The sequence below is a fragment of the Oncorhynchus keta genome, chromosome 13 (genome assembly GCF_023373465.1).
Source record: "Oncorhynchus keta strain PuntledgeMale-10-30-2019 chromosome 13, Oket_V2, whole genome shotgun sequence".
NCBI classification, from domain to species: Eukaryota; Metazoa; Chordata; class Actinopteri; order Salmoniformes; family Salmonidae; genus Oncorhynchus; species Oncorhynchus keta.
In genome coordinates this window covers 38,072,441-38,100,185 of record NC_068433.1, presented here as the reverse complement: position 1 = coordinate 38,100,185, position 27,745 = coordinate 38,072,441, and the positions used below count along the sequence as shown (strand labels likewise).

The 27,745-nt window shown below is 43.5% G+C and overlaps 1 protein-coding gene across 2 annotated transcripts; it reads left to right on the top strand.

Moving 5' to 3' along the window:
- cdhr5-rs (cadherin-related family member 5, related sequence) lies at positions 1–25,357 on the top strand. 2 transcript variants are annotated; one of them, XM_052460091.1, is made up of 15 exons: positions 1–249; positions 4,625–4,731; positions 5,009–5,220; positions 5,366–5,422; positions 5,568–5,660; positions 5,756–5,842; positions 10,091–10,201; positions 11,977–12,150; positions 12,383–12,473; positions 12,683–12,789; positions 12,978–13,178; positions 13,309–13,440; positions 14,811–14,889; positions 16,412–16,602; positions 24,749–25,357. In XM_052460091.1, exons 2-15 carry the CDS (start codon positions 4,665–4,667, stop codon positions 24,785–24,787), a joined length of 1,641 nt encoding a protein of 546 aa, XP_052316051.1. In that variant the 5' UTR covers positions 1–249; positions 4,625–4,664; the 3' UTR covers positions 24,788–25,357. The 2 variants fall into 2 exon arrangements, with proteins under 2 accessions (XP_052316051.1, XP_035640685.1); XM_035784792.2 differs by lacking the exon at positions 24,749–25,357 and adding an exon at positions 21,831–23,616.
- Positions 25,358–27,745: the final 2,388 nt, after the last annotated feature.

Here is a 27,745-nt window from a genome sequence, read left to right as displayed (position 1 = left end):
TCTCTCTCTCTTTCTGCCACGCTCCCACGGTTGGGGGAACAAGGCTCAACCGGTGGTGGTGGGAGAAGCGGGACTGGAGTGTTTAGTGCTGTCGTCACTGCTCTTGATTGTTTGACCCTGGGAGAAAGTTCTGCCACAGGGGGAAATATGTGTCTGAAACCGAGGGGCTGGAACAGACAGAATAGGAGAGGGATACCACGAGCGTGAGAGCCTCGGCTCAGGCTTTGACCATTCAGCAACCGGACGCCAGTGAGTATGGTGTGAGCCTACATGTAAATTAGTGTAAGTTAGTATGTGTAGAATAAAATATGTGCATGTGTGTGTATGAGTGTATGTAAGAATGCGGGTGAAACCTTCTGACATATTTTCACATCATTGCGACATCACATCACCTTGAGTCACATGTGCATTAAAGGTCTCCGACCTCCATTGCCGTCTATCTAATTGGTGATAATTGCAAACAATAACCGTTAGTCTAGGGAACATAATATTCCAACTGAATTAACATCTGGTGTGTGTGACCAAAAATATCATCATGGATTAACCTTCTGTTATGCTATGACTCAACCTGGGTATTCATTTGTGGATGTCTATCATCAATGTATTACGAATTACAATTCGTACAATATGTTACGAATATGCAACGTTACCAATTCCAATTTGCTGTGGCTAATGTTAGCTAGGTGGCTAACGTTAGGTAGGAGGTTGACGTTAGCTAGGTTAGGGCTTAGGGTTAGGGGTTAAGGATAGGGTTAGGGATAGGGTTAAGGATAGAGTTAACGATAGGTTTAGGAGTTGGTTAAATGGTTAAGTTTAGGGAATGTTCGAAGCGGGCCCTAATGGCTCAGTAATTGCTGTGTTCAGTAATCAAAAGCACTTTGATGAGTTTAGTTAATTGTGATGGGTGCAGGGCATGAAAGGAGTTCAGATAGCTTTTCAGAAAGAAACAAACTGGGCAACGCAGGTCTATTCAGCAAGAGCTCAATTTCCAGCAACAGACAAAGGCAGACTGGGTGAGGCCGCTGTCACACAGTGCACAGAGGTACTTAAAATAACTACCGTTGTGCTTTAATATATTGCCGCCCTTTCACGATTCACTATTGCTTTTAAAATATGTTGAAATTTAGAAGAAAAAAAATACATTGAAATTGATATTTTTCACACTGAAGTTAGGACTTAATCAATCAGATTTCAAATTAATTTGGTTGGGGGCAGGTGATTCTCATTTTCCTGGTAATTTCTCAACTGCGGTAAGTTGCCTACATTGTGAAAACAGCCAATCAACCCGTTTTTAAAGGAGAAAACAGAATATTCTGCTCCATTGCACTTCATTGTAAAGTGCAAGGGAACCAATATATAAGTGCGCAACTGTATGTGAATGCAAGTTTGATGAAAGCTCCTCTACAACTTCTGCATCCCTCCGTTAAAACTACCTATTAATTGTATTATTATAGTGAAGCAGATTGACCCAGACACAAATGGGTGACATAAGCACAAAAGGGGGAAACACACACTTACGTCTACATCTGCCAGGGGCAGGTGTGTCAAGTCGGGCTGGATAGGATATAGAATAATATTCCATATGTAATCCCCTGTTATCTGCCCGCGTGACAGAGACTGACTTCCTGTTGCGAAGGTATTTCAATCAGATTAAAGACGGTATTAATCCAGAGACAGACTGACTCCACTCCTAATAACCAGTAGACACACACAGCATTATCCACAGCCTTTACCAGCTGCGTTATCAGTCTCTACTCTTTTTAATAGATGTTCTATTGTGCAATACATTTCTTGGAACAGTTCTTTTTTTGTATCATTTCATTTTCATATACATGCCACACTAAATTAGTGAATTTATTTTGTTTTTTGGGGTGAGGGCCATGAATTTATTTGTTTTTTGGGGTGAGGGCCATGAATTTATTTGTTTTTTGGGGTGAGGGCCATGAATTTATTTGTTTTTTTGGGGTGAGGGCCCAATCAATATTATATATGGAGTGTGTAGAGCATTAACACCTGCTCTTTCCATGACATAGACTGACCAGGTGAATCCAGGTGAAAGCTATTATCCCGTATTGATGTCACTTGTTAAATCCACGTCAATCAATGTAGATGAAGCGGAGGAGACGGGTTAAAGAAGGATTTTTATGCCTGGAGACACCTGAGACATGGATTGTGTATGTGTGCCTTTCAGAGGTTGAATGGGAAAGACAAAAGATTTAAGCGCCTTTGAACAGGGTATGGTAGTAGGTGCCAGGCGCACCGGTTTGGGTCAAGAACTGCAACGCTGCTGGGTTTTTCACGCTCAACAGTTTCCCACGTGTATCAAGAATGGTCCACCACCCATTGGACATCCAGCCAACTTAACAACTCTGGGAAGCAACTCAATATTAGGAAGGTGTTCTTAATGTGTTGTCCAACATATCCACGGTGCCGGCGTTATTCCAATTTGTCACATTGAGACAATTATATTTTATCCGCATCAAATCAGCAGTTATAATCTTAATTGCTACGTCTGTAAAAGTAATCACATTCATCATAAGGTACTGAACCACACTATTGTATTGAACACCAAGTAATCATGGTGACTTCCATGAAATTTCAACTGAAAAAGTGAGACAAAAAAAACGGTACATTTAAGTCATTTAAGTCATTTAGCAGACGCTCTTATCCAGAGCGACTTACAAATTGGTGCATTCACCTTATGACATCCAGGAACAGCCACTTTACAATAGTGCATCTAAATCTTTTAAGGGGGGTGAGAAGGATTACTTTATCCTATCCTAGGTATTCCTTAAAGAGGTGGGGTTTCAGGTGTCTCCGGAAGGTGGTGATTGACTCCGCTGTCCTGGCGTCGTGAGGGAGAATACATTACATTACGGTACATTCTGTATTTCTGTTACTAAGCAAGCATAGTATCACTGAGCATGCATGATTTACATTTACATAAAGGAAACGTTGGGCATCCCATCGTGATGTACCTGTACGTCACCTCATGATTCTCTTGCGCTATTAGGTCAGAGAGGTCAGACGAGACCTTCCAAACACACGACTCAGACACATAGCCTAATTCTCACACTGAACATTATAAATACACTGAGCAGCGTGTGCATTTTTACACTCAAGCCACAGGTGGCATCTAAACAAACTGTCATTTAAACAATAAATAGCAAACAGTAAAATATATTAGAGTAAGATTCTATGACAGTTGGCCTCCCGAGTGGCGCAGTGGTCTAAGGCAATGCATCGCAGTGCTAGAGGCGTCACTAGAGACCCGGGTTTGATCCCGGGCCGTATCACACCAGGCCGTGATCGGGAGTCCCATAGGTCGGAGCACAATTGGCCCAGCATCATCCGGGTCAGACGAGGGTTTGGCTGGGGGGCTTTACTTGACTGATTGCGCTCTAGCGACCACCTGTGGCCAGCCGGGTGCCTGCAGGTTGACCTCGGTCGTCAGTTGAACAATGTTTCCACCGACACATTGGTGCGGCTGGCTTCCGGGTTCAGCGGGTGGGTGTTAAGGAGCCCGGTTTGGCGGGTCATGTTTCTGAGGATGCATGACTCGACCGTCACCTCCCGAGCCCTTAGTGGAGTTGCAGCGATGAGACAAGATTGAAATTGTGGAGAAAAAAATCATCATTGATGCTATGACAGTAAAGTTTTGAGAGCAGTAAAGGTGTGTGACCAATCCAGGTTCTGACTGCTGAGAGCAGGAAGGAGGGTGACTGACACTCAGTGGACACTCATAGGCAGAGCAATCTGATAAATGGACCTAGCAACAAATGACTAGCCTGGGTGCCAGTCTGTTTCTGCTCACATGTCAACTCCCTATGGAAATGTCATGGCAAACATGTTTAGCATGACATGGAGGGGAATAGCTAAATAGACTGGTACACAGGCTAACAATTGACTAGCACTGGCCCCAGGCTAATCAAACTGCAGTCATTTAATGTGATCAACAACATAAAACAAAACAAACATGAAAGGATTACTTAGTCATAATGAATTACGGTAAATAACACAAGTTGCCTTGTTTTGGCCTAAAAAACGTCAGAGAAAGGAAAATATTGAGGATTTAAAAGTTGATTATACGAGGAACCAACAAAAAGCTTTCAGGCACTAAGAACACTAAATAGACAATGAGGTGGGGTTTAACAAGAGAGGCCGCAGTGAAAGTCATGTTACCCGGGCTGGTTACCGTAACTGCCTTGGCAGAAGGCTGTTAGGAGTGACGAAAAAGGGACTAAATAGTTTTAGCAGTGGTTCTCAATCAGGGGTACTAGGCCTATCCACAGGTGGTACTTGAGAAGACTCATAAGACCCTAGTCCTACTGGTAAAATGCACGGTGGGCTACTTCAGGGGTATAGTATTAGAAGAAGGACTAGCAGTGAATGCCAGGAGGTAAACAAAGGGGAAACGCTTGTAAACTAGTGCTGGACTGACTGTACTTCATATTGGAAAACAAACCATCTTAATCACTAATGTTTTTTGGGGATCCTGGTTACATACAATAAATGCTGTCAATAATAATTTGCATATAATACAGAATTTAACATCCGGCCTCTGCTGGTTTAAGTTATAAAAATGTAACACCGCTATTTTGCTGCTGGTTTCTGTGGGTTCCAGGTGTGGCTGAGAGACTGGAGGCTCAGGAGGCTAGAGGAAGATGTTGACCCCATGGGGGCTGTTCCTCTGCCAGCTGGTAATAAACACGTCCTACCATGTCATCAAAGGTAGGCCAGAGTTCAATCAAACTCTCACTGTGGGGAATAGCGGTCTTGCTTCTCAAGTTGCCTCAACATGAAACTGCAAATACTGTGTGACCACTGGTATCATGTTATGGTTTTAGTAATTAACCACTTAAACCAAAACGACAATGCCACCTGGCCTAATAAAGAGAACAATGCTACTTATGGTTGAACCGCTACTGAACAATAAGTCATTGACATTTCATTTAAGTAATTTAATTGAGAGCCATTGGACCCCAAATCTGTGTCTGTTGATTGACAGCCAGCCTCTGCCTGGGTGGGTCGGACATCTTTGCAACGGTGAGCGAGAACAGCCCCGTAGGAGAGTTCATAGCGAACCTCAGCATCATCGGGGACCCTACAGGAGTCAATAGCATCCGCTTGTGCCTCACCGGAGAGAACGCCAATTGGTTCTACCTTGAAGGGAGAACCATCAGGCTCAACTCATCCGTTTTAAGAGTCCTGGATCGAGAGGTAATAAGACATCACACTGTTGCTGTCCTTCTGTTTGAATTCTTATACCAGAAAACCAGTTATGTGTTTTGATTGAATAGGACACATTAATATCTTTGACAGTTCATACTTAACAAGTCTAATTAAATTGCTTTTTCTCTCCAAGCGCCAGGGATCTGTATTGATGGCAGCATTAACATGTTATGAAGATGACATAATACAGGTAAGGCATCTCAATTACTCCATTATCTCAACTAGGCCTACAGCATGTTATTCCCAACCTTTACATTTAGAATGTGAACCGACTCAAAATGAAGGAGAGGAAATACCTACACTGAGTTTCTGAAAATACTGTTTTCTTTCTCTAGAGTGAATACAGGGTCATAGTTGAGATCCTGAATGAAAACGACAACAAGCCAAAGTTCTTTGAGAAGACTATACAACCACGTTACATAAGTGAGGTAAAGATACATCTCTAGATCACACTTTGATAATATAGATAATCTTGTGTTTCAGATGCATAATGACAGGTCTTCTGTATTTCATCAATCCTCAGCTCACTGCAGTCAACTCTGTAGTCTTCACCGTCAAGGCCATCGATGCTGATGGAGACACAATCACCTACATCATCGACAGAGCCTTGGTATGAAAAATGGCACTGACAGATAGGGCTGCCGTGCTTCTAGCTCTTAAGAAACTTTGCAGTATTTTGTTTTTTGTGTGTGTTATTTCGTATATTATTAGCCCCCCAAAAAAAATGGTGTTACTACATACAGCCGGGAATAACTTTTGGATATCAGAGCGGCAGTAACTCACCAGCATTACGACTAGGAATATGACTTTCCCAACTCGGATCCTTTGTTCGTACCCCCCAGGACAATTGAACTGATTCCAGAGGCTGATCCAAAACACCGCCGGTGGAGGAAAGGTACTCGGAGTGGACTTCTAGTCCGACTCAGGAGGCCTGCACACCACCCACCACTTCCGAGTATATTACTCGCTAATGTTCAGTCTCTGGATAATAAAGTTGATGAGCTCAGGGCGAGGATTTCCTTCCAGAGAGACATCAAGGACTGTAACATACTCTGTTTCACGGAAACATCGGGATATACTGTCTGAGTCCATACAGCCAGTTGGGTTCTCAGTTCATCGCGTAGACAGGAATACATATTCTTTCCGGGAAGAAGAAGGTCGGGGGTGTATGTTTCATGATTAACTACTCATGGTGTAATTGAGCTAACATACAGAAACTCAAGTCCTTTTGTTCACCCGACTTAGAATGCCTCACAATCAAATACCGACCGTATTACCCCGCAAGAGAATCCTCTTCGGTTATAGTCACAGCCGTGTATATTCCCCCTCAAGCCGACACCACGACAGCCCTCAAAGAACTTCACTGGACTTTATGCAAACTGGAAACCACATATCCTGAGGCCACATTTATTGTAGCTGGGGACTTTAACAAATCAAATTTGAGGAAAATGCTACCGAAGTTCTATCAACACATTGAGTGTAGTATTCGCGCTGCTAAAACACTTGACCACTGATACTACAACTTCTGGGACACCTACAAGCCCCCCCCCCGCACCCCCTACGGCAAATCTGATCATGACTCCATTTTGCTCCTCCCTTCCTATATGCAGAAACTCAAACAGGAAGTACCCATGCTAAGGACTATTCAACGCTGGTCTGACCAATCGAAATCCAAGCTTCAAGATTATTTTGATCACACGGACTGGGATATGTTCCGGGTAGCCTCCGAGTTTATCAGGAAGTGTATAGAAGTGCATGGGAGACTATTAAATCCTACATTACCCAGAAACCGTGGATAGATGGCAGCATTCGCACAAAACTGAAAGTGCGAACCATCGCATTTAACCATGGCAAGGTGACTGGGAATATGGCTGAATATAAACAGTGTAGTTATCTCCTCCATAAGACAATCAAACAGGCAAAACGTCTGTCACGTTCTGACCTTTATTTCCTTTGTTTTGTCATTATTTAGTATGGTCAGGGCGTGAGTTGGGGTGGGCAGTCTATGTTTGTTTTTCTATGATTTGGGGATTTCTATGTTTCGGCCTGGTATGGTTCTCAATCAGAGGCAGGTGTCATTAGTTGTCTCTGATTGAGAATCATACTTAGGTAGCCTTGGTTTCACTGTGTGTTTGTGGGTGTTTGTTTCCATGTCTGTGTTTTTCCACCACACGGTACTGTTTTGGGTTTCGTTCATTCCACGTTTATTGTTTTTGTATTCAGTTGTTCATGTGTACTATTTCTTATTAAAATAACCATGGACACTTACCACGCCTCATATTGGTCCTCCGATCCTTCTCGCCTCTCCTCTTCGGAAGAAGAGGAGGAAATCCCTTACAATGTCAGTATAGAGACAAAGTAGAGTCGCAATTTAATGGCTCAGACACGAGACGTATGTGGCAGGGTCTACAGACAATCACAGACTACAAAGGGAAAACCAGCCCCGTCGTGGATACGGACGTCTTGCTTCCGGACAAGCTAAACACCTTCACCCGCTTTGAGGAAAACACAATTCCACCGACGTGGCCCGCTACCAAGGACTGTGGGCTCTCCTTCTCCGGGGCCGATGTGAGTAAGACATTTAAGCGTGTTAACCTTCGCATGGCTGCCGTGCCCAGACGGCATCCCTAGCCGCGTCCTCAGAGCATGCACAGACCGGCTGGCTGGAGTGTTTACGGATATATTCAATCTCTCCCTATCCCAGTCTGCTGTTCCCCATGCTCCAAAATGTCAACCATTGTTCCTGTACCCAAGAAAGCAAAGGTAACTGAACTAAATTACTATCGCCCCGTAGTACTCACTTCTGTCATCATGAAGTGTTTGCGAGACTAGTCAAGGATCATATCACCTCTACCTTACCTGGCACCCTAGAACCACTTCAATTTGCATACCACCCCAATAGATCCACAGACGATGCAATCGCCATCACACTGCACACTGCCCTTTCCCATCTGGACAAGAGGAATATCTATGTAAGAATGCTGTTCATTGACTATACTGTAGCTCAGCATTCAACACCATAGTACCCTCCAAGCTCATCATTAAGCTCGAGGCCCTGGGTCTGAACCCCGCCCTCTGAAATTGGGTCCTGGACTTCCTGACGGGCCAGCCTCTGGTGATGAAGGTAGGAAACAACACCTCCACTTCGCTGATCCTCAACACTGGGGCCCCACAAGGGTGCATTCTGAGCCCACTCCTGTACTTCCTGTTCACCCATGACTGCGTGGCCACGCACGCCTCCAGCTCAATCATCAAGTTTACAGATGACACAGCAGAAGTAGGACTGATTACCAACAATAACGAGACAACCTACAGGGAGGAGGTGAGGGCCCTGGGAGTGTGGTGCCAGGAAAATAACCTCTCACCCAACATCATCAAAACAAAGGAGCTGATCGTGAACTTCAGGAAACAGCAGAGGGAGCACCCCCCTATCCACATCAACAGGACCTCTGCGTACACATCACTGACAAACTGAAATGGTCCACCCACATAGACAGTGTGGTGAAGAAGGCGCAACAGCGCCAATTCAACCTCAAGAGGCTGAAGAAATTTGATTTGGCACCTAAAACCCTCACAAACTTTTACAGATGAACAATTGAGAGCATCCTGTTGGGCTGTATCACCCCTTGGTACGGCAACTGCACCGACCGCAACCGGGGGGCACTCCAAAAGGTGGGCGGTCTGCCCAACGCATCACCGGGGGCAAACTACCTGCCCTCCAGGACAACTACAGCACCCGATGTCACAAGAAGGCCAACAACACCATCAAGGACAACAAACACCCGAGTCACTGCCTGTTCACCCCGCTATCATCCAGAAGGCGAGGTCAGTAAAGGTGCATCCAAGCTGGGATCGAGAGACTGAAAAACAGCTTCTATCTCAAGGCCATCAGACTGTTAAATAGCCATAACTAGCACATTAGAGGCTGCTGCCCTATATACATAGACTTGAAATTACTGGCCACTTTAACAATGGAACACTAGTCACTTTAATAATGTTTACATATTTTCATTACTTATCTCATATGTATATACTGTATTCTATCCTATTCTACTGTAACTTAGTCTGTGCTGCTCTGACATTGCTCGCCCAAGTATTTATATATTCTTAATTCTATTCCTTTACTTTAGATTTGTGTGTATTGTTGTGAAATTGTTAGATATTACTTGTTATATATTACTGCACTGTTGGAGACAAGCATTTCGCTACACCAGCAATAACATCTGCTATATACGTGTATGGGACAAATACAATTTGATTTGATTTGACCGTTTTTTTTTATTTTTTTATTTAACCTTTATTTAACCAGGCAAGTCAGTTAAGAACACATTCTTATTTTCAATGACGGCCTGGGAACAGTGGGTTAACTGCCTGTTCAGGGGCAGAACGACAGATTTGTACCTTGTCAGCTCGGGGGTTTGAACTCGCTCGGGGGCTCGGGGGTTTGAACTCGCAACCTTTCGGTTACTAGTCCAACGCTCTAACCACTAGGCTACGCTGCCGCCCCGCCCCAGTACCATGAGCTTGAACTTACAGAGAATCATTATGGGACCGTGTGTGACAGAATTTAGAGAGTATGAAGAGTTAATTGACAGCAGTCAAACTGTATTTTTACCAATAAAACTCCTCACTCTCTAGTAGGCACTTCACCACAGTGTTGAATCCTGTTGTCATGTTCCTGTTTATTTACAAACAACAACCCAATATATCCACAACCCAACATCTACTCAAATGAAATCTATTTTAAATGCTCCTGTACTTCCTAACCTTGCTGATTACACCTCTGTGTCAATCGCTCGGTAGACCATCTGTGCACTAAATTAATGAGAATTCATTTCCATGTTTCCTCTCATCCCAGCCTGATGCCAGCTATTTCAGGATAGACCTACCCAACAGTGGTAAAGTGATCCTGGACAAGCCATTGGACTATGAGACCAAAACCCAGCTGCAGCTAGTCATCTACGCTGTGGTAAGACCTGCTACTTATCAGACCTGGGTTCGAATAGTATGTGTTTTCTTTCAAATACTTTGAGCGTCTGATTGAGCCTGTCTGAGGTACCAGACGGGCGGGGTTGCACTTCTTGGACTATTTAAGTGAGCTCATTGAGTCAGACATGCTCAATCAAGCACAGCTGAAAAAAATGTAAGAAAACAAATACCATTTGAACCCATTTCTGCTACTAATCCCCCTTTTCATTAATCAACAAGAACACATTGAGGTCAGAGGCCAATAATTCTGAAAGCCAGAGGCTATAACTGTGTACTCCCTGCCTAGTCATATAATTGAAAATGATAATCTGAAAATATGTAATCTATTACTATGCCACTGCCTGACTAGACGTGTATTATAATCTACTCAACTATTTATGAGTAAAGCCATCCTCAAATACTCTGTGGAGAGCAACCGATCATAAATAGTTACAATGCAAAGCACATTTCATCTTGCAGGCAGCATCATTCTCTAACCTTAAATCTCAAATGCTGTGGAAGGACATGGCTGGGCTGAATGCTGGTCTCCCGATCATGTCTTTGTCTTCTCTTACAGAAAAACACATGGATTTCATGTGACCACGTGATTTTGTGTGATCTCATGTGATCAAATGTAATTTCATGTGAAGTTAATGTAATAACATGCGACAACATAAAACCACATGTGACAACATGTGAGCACACGGGAGAACATTATCTCACGTGAAACAAATGTGGAATAAATGTGACAACATGGGGATGAAACATTTCTACATGCAATACCATGACACTAAACAATTAGTGACTGTTTTTTCTTGACTGTATTTTCAACAAGGTTGGGATTTAATTTTAAGTCCAAAGTGTAGCAATACAGTCGAAATCGGTAACTGACACAGACATTGTGGCATAGCAGGAAGATGGGAATGCTGTAAACCAAGAGGTTGTGAGTTAAAATCCCAGGTAAGACATGTTGTATAAATAAACATACACAATGTAGTATTGTTTGTTCAAGTGTGTCAAATATGTAAGTTGAAAACACCATGTTAAAAGTGCTGTGTGTATCACGACTCTGGATGTGGCCCAGATGCAGAAACAGGAGGCGGATGGTTAGATTCTCCGAATATTTATTATAACAAAGGGGCAGGCAAAGGGCAGGTCGAGGACAGGCAGAGGATCGTAAATCCAAGTCAGAGTCAATCAGGGACAGAACGGCAGGCAGGCTCAGGGTCAGGACAGACAGAAAGGTCAGCACCGGGTAGAATAGAAAACAAAAACTTGAGAACAGGAGAAACATGCTGGTAAGACCTGACAAGACGAACTGGCAACAGACAAACAGAAAACACAGGTATAAATACACAGGGGATAATGAGTCAAAAATAGGAGACACCTGGTGGGGGGGTGGAGATAAGCACAAGACAGGTGAACAGATCAGGGTGACAGAGGGTGTATCATAATGAGTCATTATTGTTCGGAGGGCATCACCTGTGAAATCTCATGTGAACATTTGAATCCACATGTGAAAGGTCATGTGATCGCGTGTACATTCACATGAGAAACTTCATGTGAAATGTCATCACATGTGAAGTGTTCCAAAAACACATGGTTTCACATGTGCAAAACATGTAAAGATGTGAAATTGTGATTTTGCACATGTGAAATCAATGTGGTTTTTCCATAAGGGTTTGCTCTCAGTCTTGCTAGGTGGAAGAGTTTCCCATTATATTGGGTATCATTACTGAAGCTTAAGTAAAAAATAATAATAAATATCTACTCCAGGAAACCAACACCAAGGAGTGGTACAACACTTCCGCCTCTCTGACTGTGCACGTGAAGGACGGGGACGACCAGTACCCTCAGTTCCTACCGTGCACACCCATCTCCCAGGACAACAAACACACGGTTGTCTGCACCAATCCCATCTACACAGTCAACATCACAGAAAAGGACCAGGTCATGACTGCTGCTTAGTTCTTTCATTGTAGAATTTGAATGATATGGATGTGCATACTGCATACACTATTGATTATTTTGTTTTAAATGAACCCTTTATATATTAACCAGGAAAGACACTTGAAGTTAGAAATCTCTTTTACGAGGGCAACCTAGCAGGAGTCAAGATCTAACAATTGATTGATTGAACAATCCATGTGGATTCTAAGATGCAGTAATTCTCTGGTTTCAGGACATGTTACTGAATTTCTCTCCTGGTCCAATTCATGCCGAAGATGGAGACAGAAGCCTTGATACGCCTTTGCTCTACTCCATTCTCTCAGGTGTGGGCCTACCTAATAGTGTCTGCTTAATCCATAGTCGCCAATAGGCATTTTCAAGGCCTATTGAGAGGCCAGTAGACTGCTCTGACGTTTATTTTTTGAAAGGATTGCATTAAAGCCTGACACTTGACAGAAGTGATCTCATGTGGTCATTCTGTGTGACATCCCGGTGGTGGCCTGTGTATTTACCTGTAACACATGTGCCTCAGGTGCTGACAAAAACAGGTTTCAGATTGACAACCAAACAGCAGAGATCACATTGACTAGACGGGTGGAAAACAGACACCTGACACCTACATTCCGACTACGCATCATGGTAAGAAAATCTTGAATGAAACAACGATAAAAGCACTAGTATCAGTAGCGTTCCTAATCAAAAAGCCACAAATAATACTATAAGCGCCGTACTAAGAGCTTTTTAAAATCTAATTTGGCAACCAAATAGATCTGAAATGGGATCTTCCTGGACTGTTTGACATTGAAAACACAATCAATCATGTACAGGCATCTCAGCTGAATGACCCAAAGAAGTACAGTGTGGCGACAGCGCTGGTCCGGGTGCTAGCAGAGAACCGGTTCCCTCCCCTCTTCAACAGAACCACGTACAAGGGCTTCATCGTCGAGAACTCCAGTCCTGCCACGCTAGTCTCCACCTATGGGAACGAGGTGCTTCTCATCCAAGCCATAGACCAGGACTTTGTAGATGTAAGCGATGGGATAATGTGTGTGTCTGACTACATTTAGTTAGTTTCAAGGGATAATAAACAAAAGTATTTTCATCCCATCTTGGTTCCTCGTACATCATCTCTCGGTTTAACTTCCCTCCATTTTACAGGGGGTGAATCCAAAAATGCATTACTCTCTCCCGCCCACATCAGCCACAACTGCACTGTACCACATCACCCAGGAAGGGGTCATCATCGCTAAGACCGACCGCCTACGACCCTTCGAGAGGCACTTCCTAGAGGTACGATCATAGTCAGACAAATATATACTGAACAAAAATATCAAATATAAAACGCAACATGCAATTACAGTTACAGTTCATATGATGAAATCAGTCAATTGAAATAAATTAATTTGGCCCTAATCTATTTATTTCACATGACTGGCTGTTTTGTTTTATTTTTTTTATTTTTATTTATTTTATTTCACCTTTATTTAACCAGGTGGGCTAGTTGAGAACAAGTTCTCATTTGCAACTGCGACCTGGCCAAGAAAAAGCATAGCAGTGTGAACAGACAACACAGATGGAGTAAACAATTAACAAGTCAATAACACAGTAGAAAAAAAAGGGGAGTCTATATACATTGTGTGCAAAAGGCATGAGGAGGTAGGCGAATAATTGTTGATTGGGGCCTGTGGAATGTTGTCCCACTCCTCTTCAATGGCTCTGCAAAGTTGCTGGATATTGACAGGAACTGGAATTCGCTGTCGTACACACTTCAATTCAGAGCATTCCAAACTTGCTCAATGGGTGACATGTCTGGTGAGTATACAGGCCATGGAAGAACTGGGACATTTTCAGCTTCCAGGAATTGTGTACAGATTCTTGCGACATGGGGCCGTGCATTACCATGCTGAAACATAAGGTGATGGTGGTGGATGAATGGCACGACTATGGGCTTCAAGATCTCGTCACAATATCTTTTTGCATTCAAATTGGCATCAATAAAATGCAATCGTGTTCGTTGTCCATAGCATATGCCTGCCCATTGCATAATAAATAATATAATATAATATAATAATAAATAAACATTCAATTCTCTGGCAACAGCTCTGGTGGACATTCCTGCAGTCAGCATGCCAATTGCACACTCAAAACTTGAGACATCTGTAGCATTGTGTTGTGTGACAAAACTGCACATTTTAGAGTGGCCTTTTATTGTCCCCAGCACAAAATGCACCTGTGTAATGATCATGCTGTTTAATAATCTTCTTGATATGCCAGACCTGACAGGTGGATGGGTTATCTTGGCAAAGGTAAAATGCTCACTAAGAGGGATAAACAAATTTGTGCAATAAGCTTTTTGTGCATTTGGAACATTTCTGGGATATTCTTTTTCAGAAACATGGGCCCAACACTTTACATGCTGCGTCTATATATTTTTTCAATGTAAAAACCTGGATTTGTTAAACAGGGACGGTTGGTTTTACTAGTCGTCCCTGGCTAACTGTATAGCTAGTTTAGGCCAATAAGTGGCCCAGTAGTAATACAACTGTAGGTAACACACACATTGAAATGAGCTTAATTTAACATTAGGGTTACAAATACACATAGAAGCCTTTTTTGTCTCTAATCTACAGCTCTCTGTAATATCTTTATTTATCCTATAGGTGGTCGCTATGGATGAGGAATCAGGTGAGGTTGCTAAAGCCTCAGTCGACATAGAGCTGCTACAAAGAGGCCAGCCAGGTAAGTACTGAGCAGGACTGACACGTCAAAGGGGAAGGGGAATACAGGAACCCCACATACAGACCACACCCACACACACAGTATCAGCTCTTTGATAGGTAGGGAAAGTCACAATGACAGTAGTGTGCACACACAACATATGGAGCTGATCAACACTGGATGTCAATAAAGAACAATACTATTTTCTTACAGTGTAGCCTGTAGATGCAGGAAAGACATCAATTGAACTCGACCAAAACAATGGAAATGCCATGGCAACTATACTCGCGCGTCCCCCATGGGGGGGAAAGATTCAGAATCTCTTCATTGCCACCCATCAAAAGCAGTCTACAGTTAGGCTATGGTATTTCCCGCTATTTTGGGATGAAAATCTGGGATAAAAAGTGCTTGTATGGATGTCAACCCCAATACATGTTCATGTCATTGTCACCATCCAACCCCATTACACTTAAGAACGGCTTCAAGGATCACCACAGACTTCAACATGCCTAGCTATGCTACCAGCTCACATGAATGGCAGTTAACAGAAATATTTTCTAACCCCGAAATTGACTATATCTAAATGTTATGCATGAAAAACAGCCAAACTGTTTAGTACCACATTGTGGGCCTGTTAGAACACAAAAATCACGATGGATTTTTACAAACATCCACTAAAATCAGTTTCTGGGATGTACGCTAAAAGACGGCGTCCTTGTTCTTTCTCCCCACGGTCTGCATTCCAAATGATTGACACTCTTGATAAAGATGAGCAAAAACTACTGTATAAAATATATAATTGGAAAACGGAGCTCCAGTATATTGTATGTTCCCCCCAAAATGGGAAATTATATTATTTTATACTAATACAATTGCTCAGAGAAAGAGATTTTGTTTAACAAGTCATATAATATGTATATATATTTTAAGCTAGGGGTCAAAATGATTGATACCCTGTTTTCAATGCCTTACCCTGCGAGGATAACGGCACAGAGCCTTTCTAAAATGTCCTTTATATCCTTCCTATGCGCTTATGGGATTGCCCTCCTCAATTCAAACCACATGTTTTCAATGTGTCTTAAGTCCGGAGACTAAGATGGTCATTGCAAAATGCAAAATGTTGATTTTGTGGCCACTTAACTATTTATATGTGGCTTTTAATGTGTGGTTGGTCTAGTCATTAAATATTTGTGACCTTGTGATCTCCCAGTTCACCCCCCCCATCCCCCATCCCCTTCAATGCACAGTCAATCATGCCACTCCAGGCAACATGAATACAATACGATGGACATGAAGCTGCTCGAATTTCCCAGAATGTATTTTCTCCCCATTCAAAGAAGTGTAGACTGACTGACTGCTTACAAACCAGACACAGACTTTCTCTTCATCTGGGCGTCAGGCACAACGTTTGGATGAATGAGTAGGACTCCGCAGGGCTATGAGCACGAGCCGGTGCAAAGTGAAGATAATGGACCAGTTGTGCGGGCAGTTGGACTTCATACTCTAAACTGTCTCTCCCATCCCTCCATCCTTTCCTCCATAGTTCCACGGACACCCTTCGGAGAAGAGCGGTTGTTCAGAGACATGGATGTGAGGATGGCTGGCGGTATCATGGGTGGGATGCTGCTGCTGTTAGTGGCCATCCTGTTCCTGCTGATCCGATGGGCCAAGAGGAGACGGAGACGGGACCCGGCCAGACGAGGGGCTGTCAACCTGGGGAAGCACCCCAATGTGGTAAGGGCTGCTCCATGTACACATAACACACACTGTATCCACACACATGACTCTCACACACACACAGGGGCAACTAAAGCACGCACACAAGTGAAATAAATATATTGATCCAGGTGTTGAAATATTGAATGACCATTTTCTGGCCAGTTGCAACTGAAGGAATGGCCAGGAATGGCAAAGACACAAAGTATACGCATGCAACAACATGTAAACCCACTGAGTATTACAGTCAAACACAATTCGCTTATACAACCCTAATCTGAGCTAAATGTGTCATTAACCAGGTTTTCAAGCTGTTGGTGAACTTTCCAAATTTCGACAAAACAAAATCCGCTACATAAAGTGGGATCTTTTTGTGTCGTCAAATTAATTATGCGAGAAATACTGGAGGAAACACCTTTATGGGCAAATATTGATACAATAACCATGAAATTGAAGTAAACTTGGAGTCACGCGATGATTTACTGTGTGGTCCTCCCACTACGACTCGGGAAGCTATGCAGTTTGTTAGACTACTGATGAAATGAATGATGATGAACTTCACAGTGTGGTGAAAGTGCACGGTGATCTTAATGCTCCTCTCCAATAAATATCAAAGGGTCTGATTCTGGTGACATGATGATCGATGCTTGACTGCCATTTGACAAGTAAAAATATCCTCACTTCTTATCTATAATAATCTCATCACGTAGACGACCCTACCCGCACTGTATCCGAGAGCTGTTGGCTAGAACGCACGTGCCAATACCATAGTAGGCACATTTGCTATTTAACACAAATACAACAGTATTTGTCAAAAAACTACATCTGATATTTATCCACAACAAGTCCATTTGGTGGAAACGACACTGGTTGGGAAAATGCACATATTTTCTATATGCAGGTTTGACAATCGGTCGCCAATTGGATGGAAACCTAGCTACTGTCAAATCTAAACTAATCGACCACTTATCTAAACTACAGTGTAATACAAGGCAAAAAAACATTGAGACTAATATATATATTTTTAAACATGTCTCTAACGCCATATCAACTACCTTTATTTAACTAGGTAAGTCAGTTAAGCTCAATCTCTGAGCTCTGACTCCTAAACCAGTGGATGGCAGAACAAGTTAAAACTCAGCATATCAGACAGTCTTTCCTTCCTCCCCTCTGTGCCCCTGATGTCTTTTTTCACTAATGCTGTTTATATAGAGCTTAAAGGGGTTCCAGATGGTGAGTTTTCATGAAAGCATTGCTTTGACGTACTCACTAGAGCGATGTTGTGGTTGTGACTGTGAGGTGGTGTAATGTGTGTTAAATGTTTACATGTGATGTACTTCCATTGCATAATTATGCAAATTGAAGTATGGCACCTGTGGTTGTACTGTGACGTTGTGGTTCTGCATTGTGTTTTGTTTTCCCAAGATGCAGCAACAAGAAAATGTAGAACTCTGTAAATGTTACACATCGGTGATGTGTAACAGTAACACATGAACCATAATAGTTACATGTACAGTGCAGCTCCAAAAGTATTGGGGCAGTGACATTTCTGTTGTTGTTTTGGCTCTGTACTCCAGCACTTTGGACTTCAAATGATACATCGACTGAGGTTAAAGTGCAGACTGTCAGCTTTCATTTTGCACCATTTTAGGGGACCAAAAGTATTGGGACAAATTCACTTATGTGTATTAAAGTAGTAAAAAGATAAGTGGTCCCATATTCATAGCACACAATGATTACAGAAAGCTTGTGACTTTACAAATTTGTTGGATGCATTTGCTGTTTATTTTGGTTATAGTTCAGATTATTTTGTACCCAATAGAAATGAATGGTAAATAATGTATTGTGTCATTTTGGAGTCACTTTTATGTTTCTAAACATTTCTACATTAATGTGGATGCTACCATGATTATGGATCTTTCTGAACGAATCGTGAATAATGATGAGTGAGAAAGTTAGACGCACAAATATCATACCCCCCCCCCCCAAGATATTCTAATCATAAAACAGGGGAGGCTAGCATTTTTGGTGGGTATGATATTTATGCCTCTGTACCTTTCTCACTATCAGGTGACAGGAGACAAAGGGCTGTGAGACATGGGTTTACATCTAGACACACGAAAAGTAGGAAGTATACAGGACAACAGAGGACGAACAGCAGAGGGGCTAATGACTTTGGAGCAGGGGGGGGAAAGGTCTCGGCTTCTGGGGGTGTAGCCGCGGGGCTATAGCGGCGTGCCAGCGCATCCGGCTTGACCTTCTTGGATACCGGTTGGAGCTCCGGACGTGAAGTGGACCGGGCCTTACTGAACCCCTCCCGCAGGTCCTGGTAGTCTGTGGGGTTGGCGGAGAGGTCCAATTTCCAAGCCCCCAGGAAGATGTTCCGGGGCAGGCAGAGTTGACTTCAGGCAATGAGTGTGGCAGAACGGGCTCCAGCCCACGATGGCACCAGTAGGCCAGTCAATCGAGGGATTGTGTCACTGGAGCCAAGAGAATCCCAATACCACGGGAAGCTGCAGAGACTGGTCTGGTGGGTGACCCGGCCTATGCAGTGCCCGTCCAGCGCTCTAACACCCATGGAAATGGAGAGGGGTTGAGTGGGGATGCTCAGCTCGGACGCCAGGGTAACATCCATAGGACTCATATCAGCCCCCAAGTCGATGAGTATCTGGAGGAACTTGGACTGGTCGCCCCACAGCAGGGTGGCATGGAGAGGGGGGTGAGTAGGAGGAGAAGCAACATTGTCCTTAAGACCCATCAGAGTACTCATTCCTGCCAATTAGCTAGGTCTCTTGAAGGGACAGGTAGACACCTAATGACCGGCAGTATAGCAATACAAACAACCCTGGGTGTTAAGTCTGTGTACGCATTCGGCTGGAGACAGCCTTGCCCTGCCGAGCTGCATCGGCTTGGGAAGGGTCAAATCAGCAGTCTTCGGAGGCTATTGGAGGAACTCGGGTAAGCTCGGATCCTCTCGGAGACGAAGATGCTGGGGACTTCCAGAGTTCATTGGATGCAAGGTGGGATTCTTGAGTGAGCGTTTGGGACCACAATCAGACCTCTTCTCCCTCCTTACGGTCCCGTAGCCAACCATCGATCCGAATGGTTCAAGCGCTGAGTGAGTCGAGATCCGTCGGAAGTTCCCAGGCTGCAAGCTCGTCCTTTACTTCCTCCGATAATCCATGCAGGAACGCTTCGAACAGTGCTTCCGGGTTCCAGGCACCCTCCTCTGGTAGCGTGTGGAAATCCACCGCATAGTCTGCCACACAGAGGAAGTCCTGCCGAAGCTGGAGTAACTTCCAGGGAACCTCTCTCCTGGACACCGGGGCCTTGAAAACTTCTCTCACCTCCTCCACAAATACCTCCAGACTGAGGCAGACGGCAGATTGTTGCTCCCACTCCGCCGTGGCTCAGGCAAGTGCCCCCCGGACATCAGCTTAAATGATGTACGCTATCTTCGAGCTGTCCGAGGGGAACGAAGAAGGCTTCGGCTCAAAAATGAGGGAGCACTGGGAGAGAAAGGCCCAGCAGATTCTGGAATCTCCATCGTAGTGCTCCGGGGGAGGTAAGCAGGGTTCCTGGGAATCCGGGGTGACGGGGCTGCTACCAGCCGGGTTACTGAGGGGCATGGAGGTTACCGTTGTGGTAGGCTGCCTAGTAGGCAAACTACGGAATTGCTCCCGCAAAGTGTCCAATGCTAGGTCGTGACGTTCGGCCATGTCCTGGAACCCTTCCATCAGACCAAGAAGCAATTCCTCGTGCCTTCCAATGAGGGCTCCTTGGGAGGAGATGGCATTGTGGAGCTGGTCCAAGTCTGCTGGGTCAGTCATGGCCAGTTCGTACTATCAGGTTTCAGGTAAGACCCAAGTGCAGACTGCGTTGAAGTAACAATGTGTATTGCAACAACAGGGGCAGGCAAACAACAGGTCAAGGCAGGCAGGGGTCGATAATCCAGAGTAGTGTGGCAAGGTACAGGACGGCAGGCAGGCTCAGAGTCAGGACAGGCAAGGGTCAAAACCAGGAGAATGAGAAAAAGAGAGACTGGGGAAAATCAGGAGCTGAGAGAAAACGCTGGTTGACTTGAACACTCAAGACAAACTGGCACAGACAGACAGAAAACACGGGTATAAGTACCCAGGGGATAATTGGGAAGATGGGCGACACCTGGAGGGGGGGATGAGACAAGCACAAGAACAGATGAAACAGATCAGGGCGTGACACTCACTTATCCTTACTCATGATTCATTCAGGATTATCCGTAATCATGGTAGCATGGTAGCACAGGGCCAAAACAATACAAAATGTGTCACTATGTAATAGTTTGCATATGTAATTATTGTGAGTTTGGTGATGAGGTGAAATACTGACTTGTGTTTTGCATCGTAGACTGAAGCCGATTTATGGTCAGTACCCAACCCCGTGTGTAAGCGGAATATCATAGATTCAGACATAGAATAGATCTGAATCGATTCAGTAAGCTAATGTGTGGTGTTTTAATATTTCGAAAACGGTGTGGCTGCGTGACCAGATTCTCTGGAAGCTTCTTCCCAATAGCTAAACAACCGTACCTTCTGCGTATGTGCTAGTTCAGCTGGCCAGAGCTGAAACAGGCTACTCTGGCAAATTTCAATGACATACTGTCTATCATATCGTTTGGTGTTGCGAAATAACTGCGTTAGGCGACATGTCATGTTGTCATGTAGGCTAAATGCATTTGGTTTCACACCACATTTAGGATAAGGATATTGCAAATAATATTGTTTGCGTACTGCTTATGTTTGTGCGACTGCAGTATCCTTAGTTACAACAGACAGAGAAGGTTGTAGTTACATGTCTATCATGTCGTCTTAAATTAGCCCACAAAATAGATATTTTTGGGGAATGCTCGTTCAAAACGCACAGGGTTTTTATTTCCGCTGTTCAGAAATGTGTGCGTAGAGTAACACATGAACAGAATGTGATAAGGTTGTTTGGCTCTGTGGAAGAGGCATCCTGGGAGGCGGGGTATGGGCGTGGAGGGGCGGTTTGATCTGGTCGTACAGCCAAAGCTTTTCAGAAAACACTGTCAAACGGGCTGAATTGCTTGTCCATAGTTGTCCAACGTCATTTTGAAATTCTGAACGAGACCAATGACACTTTTGCACGGACAAGGACAAGGCCGCATCAGTTGGAACATAACAAGTCAAAAAGCAACCATTTCAACTCAAAGCAACCCTCTAAATGCCCCTTCTTTCCGTGATCGACAGGTGAACTCGGGCCGGCCCATGATCCCCCTGATTGAGGAGGTCTGCTACCAGAACAAAGGGTTCAGCATAGACTACGATGCCTCGGGAGGTTCCGGAAGCCTCTATGGGAGACATGGGGTCTACACCAGGAAACAGTCACTGATCCCACCACAACCACGCTCCCACAGCAGCCATCCAGACTGCGGCTCCAGGACCGTAACAGGCGACATGTTGCCTATACTGGTGATGCCAGAGCCCTTGGTTAAAGACCTCACTCCCACCCTCATCTCCAATGGCAGGAAAGCTGAGAGCACCATCAGCATGGGGGCTGCGACAAAAGACAAGAAGGAGAAGGAGAGGAATAAGCAGAGGGATATGGAGAAGGAGGAGGAGGGGGAATGGGAGGAGGAGTGGGAACGCGCCGTTGACACAAAAGAGAAGAGATATTCCGAGGGGGAAAGGACGGATAAGTCAAGAGATGTTGTGGGTGCTTCTAGTGGTGCTTCTAGTGAGACCGCAGATGTAAGCGAGGCCTCTGAGGACCAAACAAACACAGAAAAGCCTCAGAGTCACAGGATGAAAACACACCAAATCAAAGATCCCAAAGACGGACACAAAAGCACTTCTGAAGAGGAGTCTGAGACAGAAAACCAATATAAGAATATGCACTCGGTGATCTGTCTTTCAGACGATTATGACAGAGCCATGGAGGATGAAGCTGGAGCCAGGTCCCGTTGCTCCAGCATCAGGACGTCGACGGGGGAATCGCAGCGCAAGGGCTCAACGAAACAAACCGGCGACCAAGCAAACAGACGACCAAGTAACCCACAGATGCACCATTCAGACTCACACTCTGGGCTTCAGACTCACATTGAGGAAGATGCAAAAGATGCATTTATTCAAAAATAAAACTGACATTATGGAGCCAAACGAACACTGTACACAGACAAAAATGTTTATAAATTGTTTTGTTTTCTCAGTGTTTTCTCTCTCTCCAATTCCAAATGATTATTTTGGGTCTAAAAAAGCTCAACCACTTTTCAGGTCTTGACTGAGTAAATGGAGGAATTTACTCTGAAAACAGAAACGTGTGTTTTCTGTAAAACAGTGTGGGACCAGACTTTCTGTATTACCTTCATTTGCAGTGTTGAAGAACTAGTATTTCAGGAATTAAAGTCATAATGTAACTACAGTGCTAGGGAAGCTACTCTGAAAATATAGTTTACCAAGCTACCAATTACTTCACACTGGAAGAAATTAAGCGACACTAAAGCTACCCTTAAGAAGAATATAGTGAACTATAAGAGCCTCCGAAAAAGTAGTTCACTCCATCCAAACTACTATACTTAGTTAACAATGATCATATCTCAATCTGAAAGGCCATAGACTACATATTGCAAGAACAAATCACTCCGGAATTAGATGTTAACAGAATGTGTAGTGAGAATTAGGCAGGTCTGATGCCAAAAAATAAAGAAAATTCTCGCCTACTTCACCTATATTTTCTTTTCTTGTTAGCAACAAAGTAGTGTGTAGTTCCAGTAGTTAGCTACACTGCTACATGGCAAAACACAACCAAGATTAGAATTTTGCTACTGCAAAATGTAATTAAATTACTTGTTGAACTACACGTAGTTCACTACTCCCGAACACTGTGTAACTATAGTGTACAGTGATTATGTGGCGTCACTAGTGTTTGCTATAGAGTAAACCGAAGTTTCATACTGTAGATGTCCACACACGAAACAATGGTTCAACCCCACTTGAATGATGTGCTCAGCACATTGCAAATAAACACATTTTGTGATTTCAGTAAATGTTTCTAACTTGTGTTTTCTTATGAATAACTGGAAGGAATGGATGTATTCCATGTGCAGCTATGATAGAATGATATTGGGTGTACTGTATCTGTAATTATGATATTTGTATTAATGTATAATTGTAGCTAGTAATAACTAGCTAAAAACTACAACACTTGTCCTAAACATAAAGGCACACTTTCAATCACTGAGAAAAGTTAGGTTATATTAGCTTTATAGGCTTTTAATTGCCCTTGGGCTTCCTGAATCACACGTCCTGTCTGCCATGAGGCTCAGCAGCAGCCATGTTGACTTCCACGAGCCTGAACGATTGGACGAGTAGCGCTACGTGCATAAGGACTTCCCTAACAATGGCCAATAGGGAGTGGAGAATGGCCCTGACAGCCCATGAGACGTTGAGGAAACACCTGGCCATGGGCTGGAGGGTGTGGCTAAACAGTGCCCCGAACAGAGGTGTGATCACCTGTTCCCCTAGCACTACGACTAGTCCCACCATCAACACCTGTGTGCACACAGGTAAAGACAGGTGAACTAAATGCAACCAAATATAATATACTTTGAAATAACTGAATTCTAGTTATTAATCTGAATATACCCATGCACATCATTATCCCTCGGAGAGCAACTTTACCTTGATGACATACTGTGTGATGAAGCTGAGCAGCTCTATGATGAAGGCAGTAGCCAGGGTGAGGGGGAAGCTGAAGGACTGGAAGATTCTGCGCCAACAGCTGTGGATCATCTTATTCCCCCTGCAGAGACAAAATAAACTTCAGCAAGAAGGTCAATTTAAACAGTGTGTGTGGCAAGAAAGGTGTGTCACTACCTGTGCAGGTAATGGTCACAGGCATCTTCATCCTCTGGGCTCATGCTCTCTCTGTGATTGGGTGACATATGCACAGGTCTGTGAAATGAAAACAAAAATCTCAAAAACGTTATTAATAATCAATCAATAAATTGAATACTCAATGTGCACAGCCAAACAACGCAGAACAACCAAACAATGCCTGAGTCGACATCCTTTGCAAGGGGCTGTGAGCTGCTGTGTGCTTGCTTACCTATCCTCCATGTGGTTGTTGGCTGTCCTCTCACCTGCTGCCTCTCTCTGTCTGTCCCCAGGATTTGCATGAGCCCTGTCATCCTCTCCAGGCTCCTTAGAGAGGGAGAACACACATCACTCTGGACATCAATCACACATTCACAGACTGGACTGCTTCTAATTGTGATTCATTATCAGTTATTATGTCTGTATGACATGTACTGTATATACTGTAGTACTATCTCTTTAGAAGCACTGTTGCCTTTAGAGATGTTAGTACTGCAAGACATTAGACATTAGTACTGTAAGTACACCCATTGGCTCGTCTCGCTCGCTGCTGTATTGCCATCTAGTGTCTTGCCCCAGGGGGCCCTTCATAGTGTCGAGTTTCAGGAGAAGATGCTGGAGTTTGTCCTTTTTCAGAGAGAGATCTATCAGAGAAAATAAAATAATACATTAACTTTAGCTAAACGTAAACCAAACATTAACTAACTATAACTTTGAAGAATCATTTTGCATCCTAGACAGTGAAAGGCCTATTTCTTAGGATCATGCTCTGATCACTACCACATGCTGTGAAAAACATGATTCAGGTACATTAGTATCAACAAATCCACCCAGTATATTTCCCCTTTGCCCTGTCAAAGACCTCTGACATTTCCCTCTGACCACTGACCTTTGACATGACGTTCCTTCTGGGCCCTGAGATGGGAACCGGCCTGCTGTTTGAGATGGAGTAGGTACTCATGGCTGCTGGGGGGAGTGTTGGAACTGGAGGGTCCTACATCATTATCATCATCATTCCCTTTGGTGCTATAGCCCTCTATGAAAACACAAATCTGTCTACTCAAGTGATGTTTTGTCTTGCCTCAAGAACATCCTAGTTAGCGGGTTTTTGACTGAACAGGGCCCTCAGTCAAGAGATACTCTTCAACGCAATCTAGTGTTTGGAATTTAAGGAGTGTCTCACCATGATCAATGGACAGGAAGTTATCATCGATGACCTCATAATTCTCTGCCCTTTGGCTTTTGCTGTGATTGGTGGAGGTGACATTTACAGGTGTGCTTGGACCTATACTTGAGAGATGTAAAAATCTGCCCTGAGACAGAGGCAATACCCAAAGATAATCACCTGCTTTTGACAGTTGTTAGCCCTAAATTAACATGACGTAATCCATTCAATCATCACTCGCCTGCAGTCTTTTTTTGGACCTATCATTTGTTACACAAATTCAGTGCTCTCTTTTTACCAGGGTTGAGATTGTTCTCCCTAGGCTGTGATGGGGGGGTAACATTCCTCTCCACGTACTGAGGAACAATGCTGATCACCCTCTCGGTGGAACATCTGCAAAAACATAATAAACCATAGTGTTGCGCTCATAAGCCAGTTATCCAATTAGTGGCAGAAGAAAAACAAACAGATAAAAGACAAAGCAAGTAAAGTCACGGCTGTGATGTTGGGTGTTGGCTGTAATAGAAGGCTACAAACTGCAAAACAAATAAACAGTTGGCTGTGATTTAGTATTCTACTGTAGTCGGCATGTGTATTGTGCCAGTAACAATGCAGTTACATGGCAACAGATACACTCAGCAAATACACTCATTTCGCATCTACACTGCCTCCACAATTTCTTTCAAACATTCAGCAGGGGGTCTACTACCTTGAAGAATTCAAAGAGTTCTGCTCGGAGGCAGACACAAGGTCCTCTCTTCCTGTTTTGAGCCACTCCCCATGAAATGATGCCTAGATATGGGGAAAGTGTTAGAGAAAGAAATTAAAAACAGCATGCTGGTGAATTCAATGGAATTCACATTTAAATTATTTTACTCACCATAGTCAAAATTAGGTCAACTCCAGTACACTATGGTATCACAGACTTGCATTCACTTCATTTACTGATGTTTAGAGGACAGAAAGAGCCCGTGCAGGTTATTCCACATATCCCTTCCAAAGGTCATGGCTGAGATGAGACATATGGACATTAGTGAGAGATGACAAACAAGAACACATAGAAAACCATTTTAAAGTAGACGCATGGATCTATGCACATTTCCGCAATTGTTAGTTCACAATGGGCAGTTGCCATGGGGACAGAATATCAAAACATTCAAGGTGAAATCAAAAACTTCAGACCTGAAAAGATTTGGGGGTACATAATGTTTCCTGCTATAATTACATGTGTATGGAACCACTTGTTGAAGTGGACGGATGAATAATGGCTACAATACCTCCTATCGACTAGATCATCGACCATTGCCGTTCTCCTAGCAGCAGGATAATATGGATAATTAGGATAACACATTCCCACAACTAAAGTGTCAATACCATCTCACAATTTCTACTTATTATAGACATTTGTAGATACCTAAGTAAACATTTCTAGAGAATGTCGAAACATTTACAGACACTAAGGCGAGGTTTAGCATTGTCTTTGCAGGGAGACTGAATGTGTTGCCAGCATAATATCTGATGGAAGCCCATTCCCCCCCATCACTTTATTTTTAATGTCAATTACTATCTTATAGCATTTGTTTCTTCATTTGTAACATTTTGTGATTACATTGGGGGGTTCAACCTGTCAACTATCAGCTAATCATGAGTCTTGTCAGATAATCATCAAGCCCTTGATTGGGTGAATCAGGTGAACTAATTCAGGGCTAAAACAAAATTGTGAGACGTCTGGCTGTCCCCGAGGAGGTGTTTTAGAAGCACTGGGCTAACATAATCAGGTTCAACTCCAGACCCTAGTTGGAGGGTATGACATGAAATGGTTTTATATGGGCTATGATGAGACCATATTTTTTCTAATTAGGTCATATGGTAAAAAATTATAATAGACAACTGCAATTGGACAATAGAACCAACAGGGGCGTGTTTGCTTTATGCAGGGTTGCATCATGTAGGCATTTGCATCTGTAATACATTTAAAAAAAAGGTTACTCACACAGTATGTCAACACTATTGTGTTAATTGATTAATTCCAGTCAATAATTGTGGATTGAAGGTCTAAGTAGCCTAGCCACCAGAAGTTTGGATATGAACCAAATTTGATCACATTCACATTTTCTCTTTACAC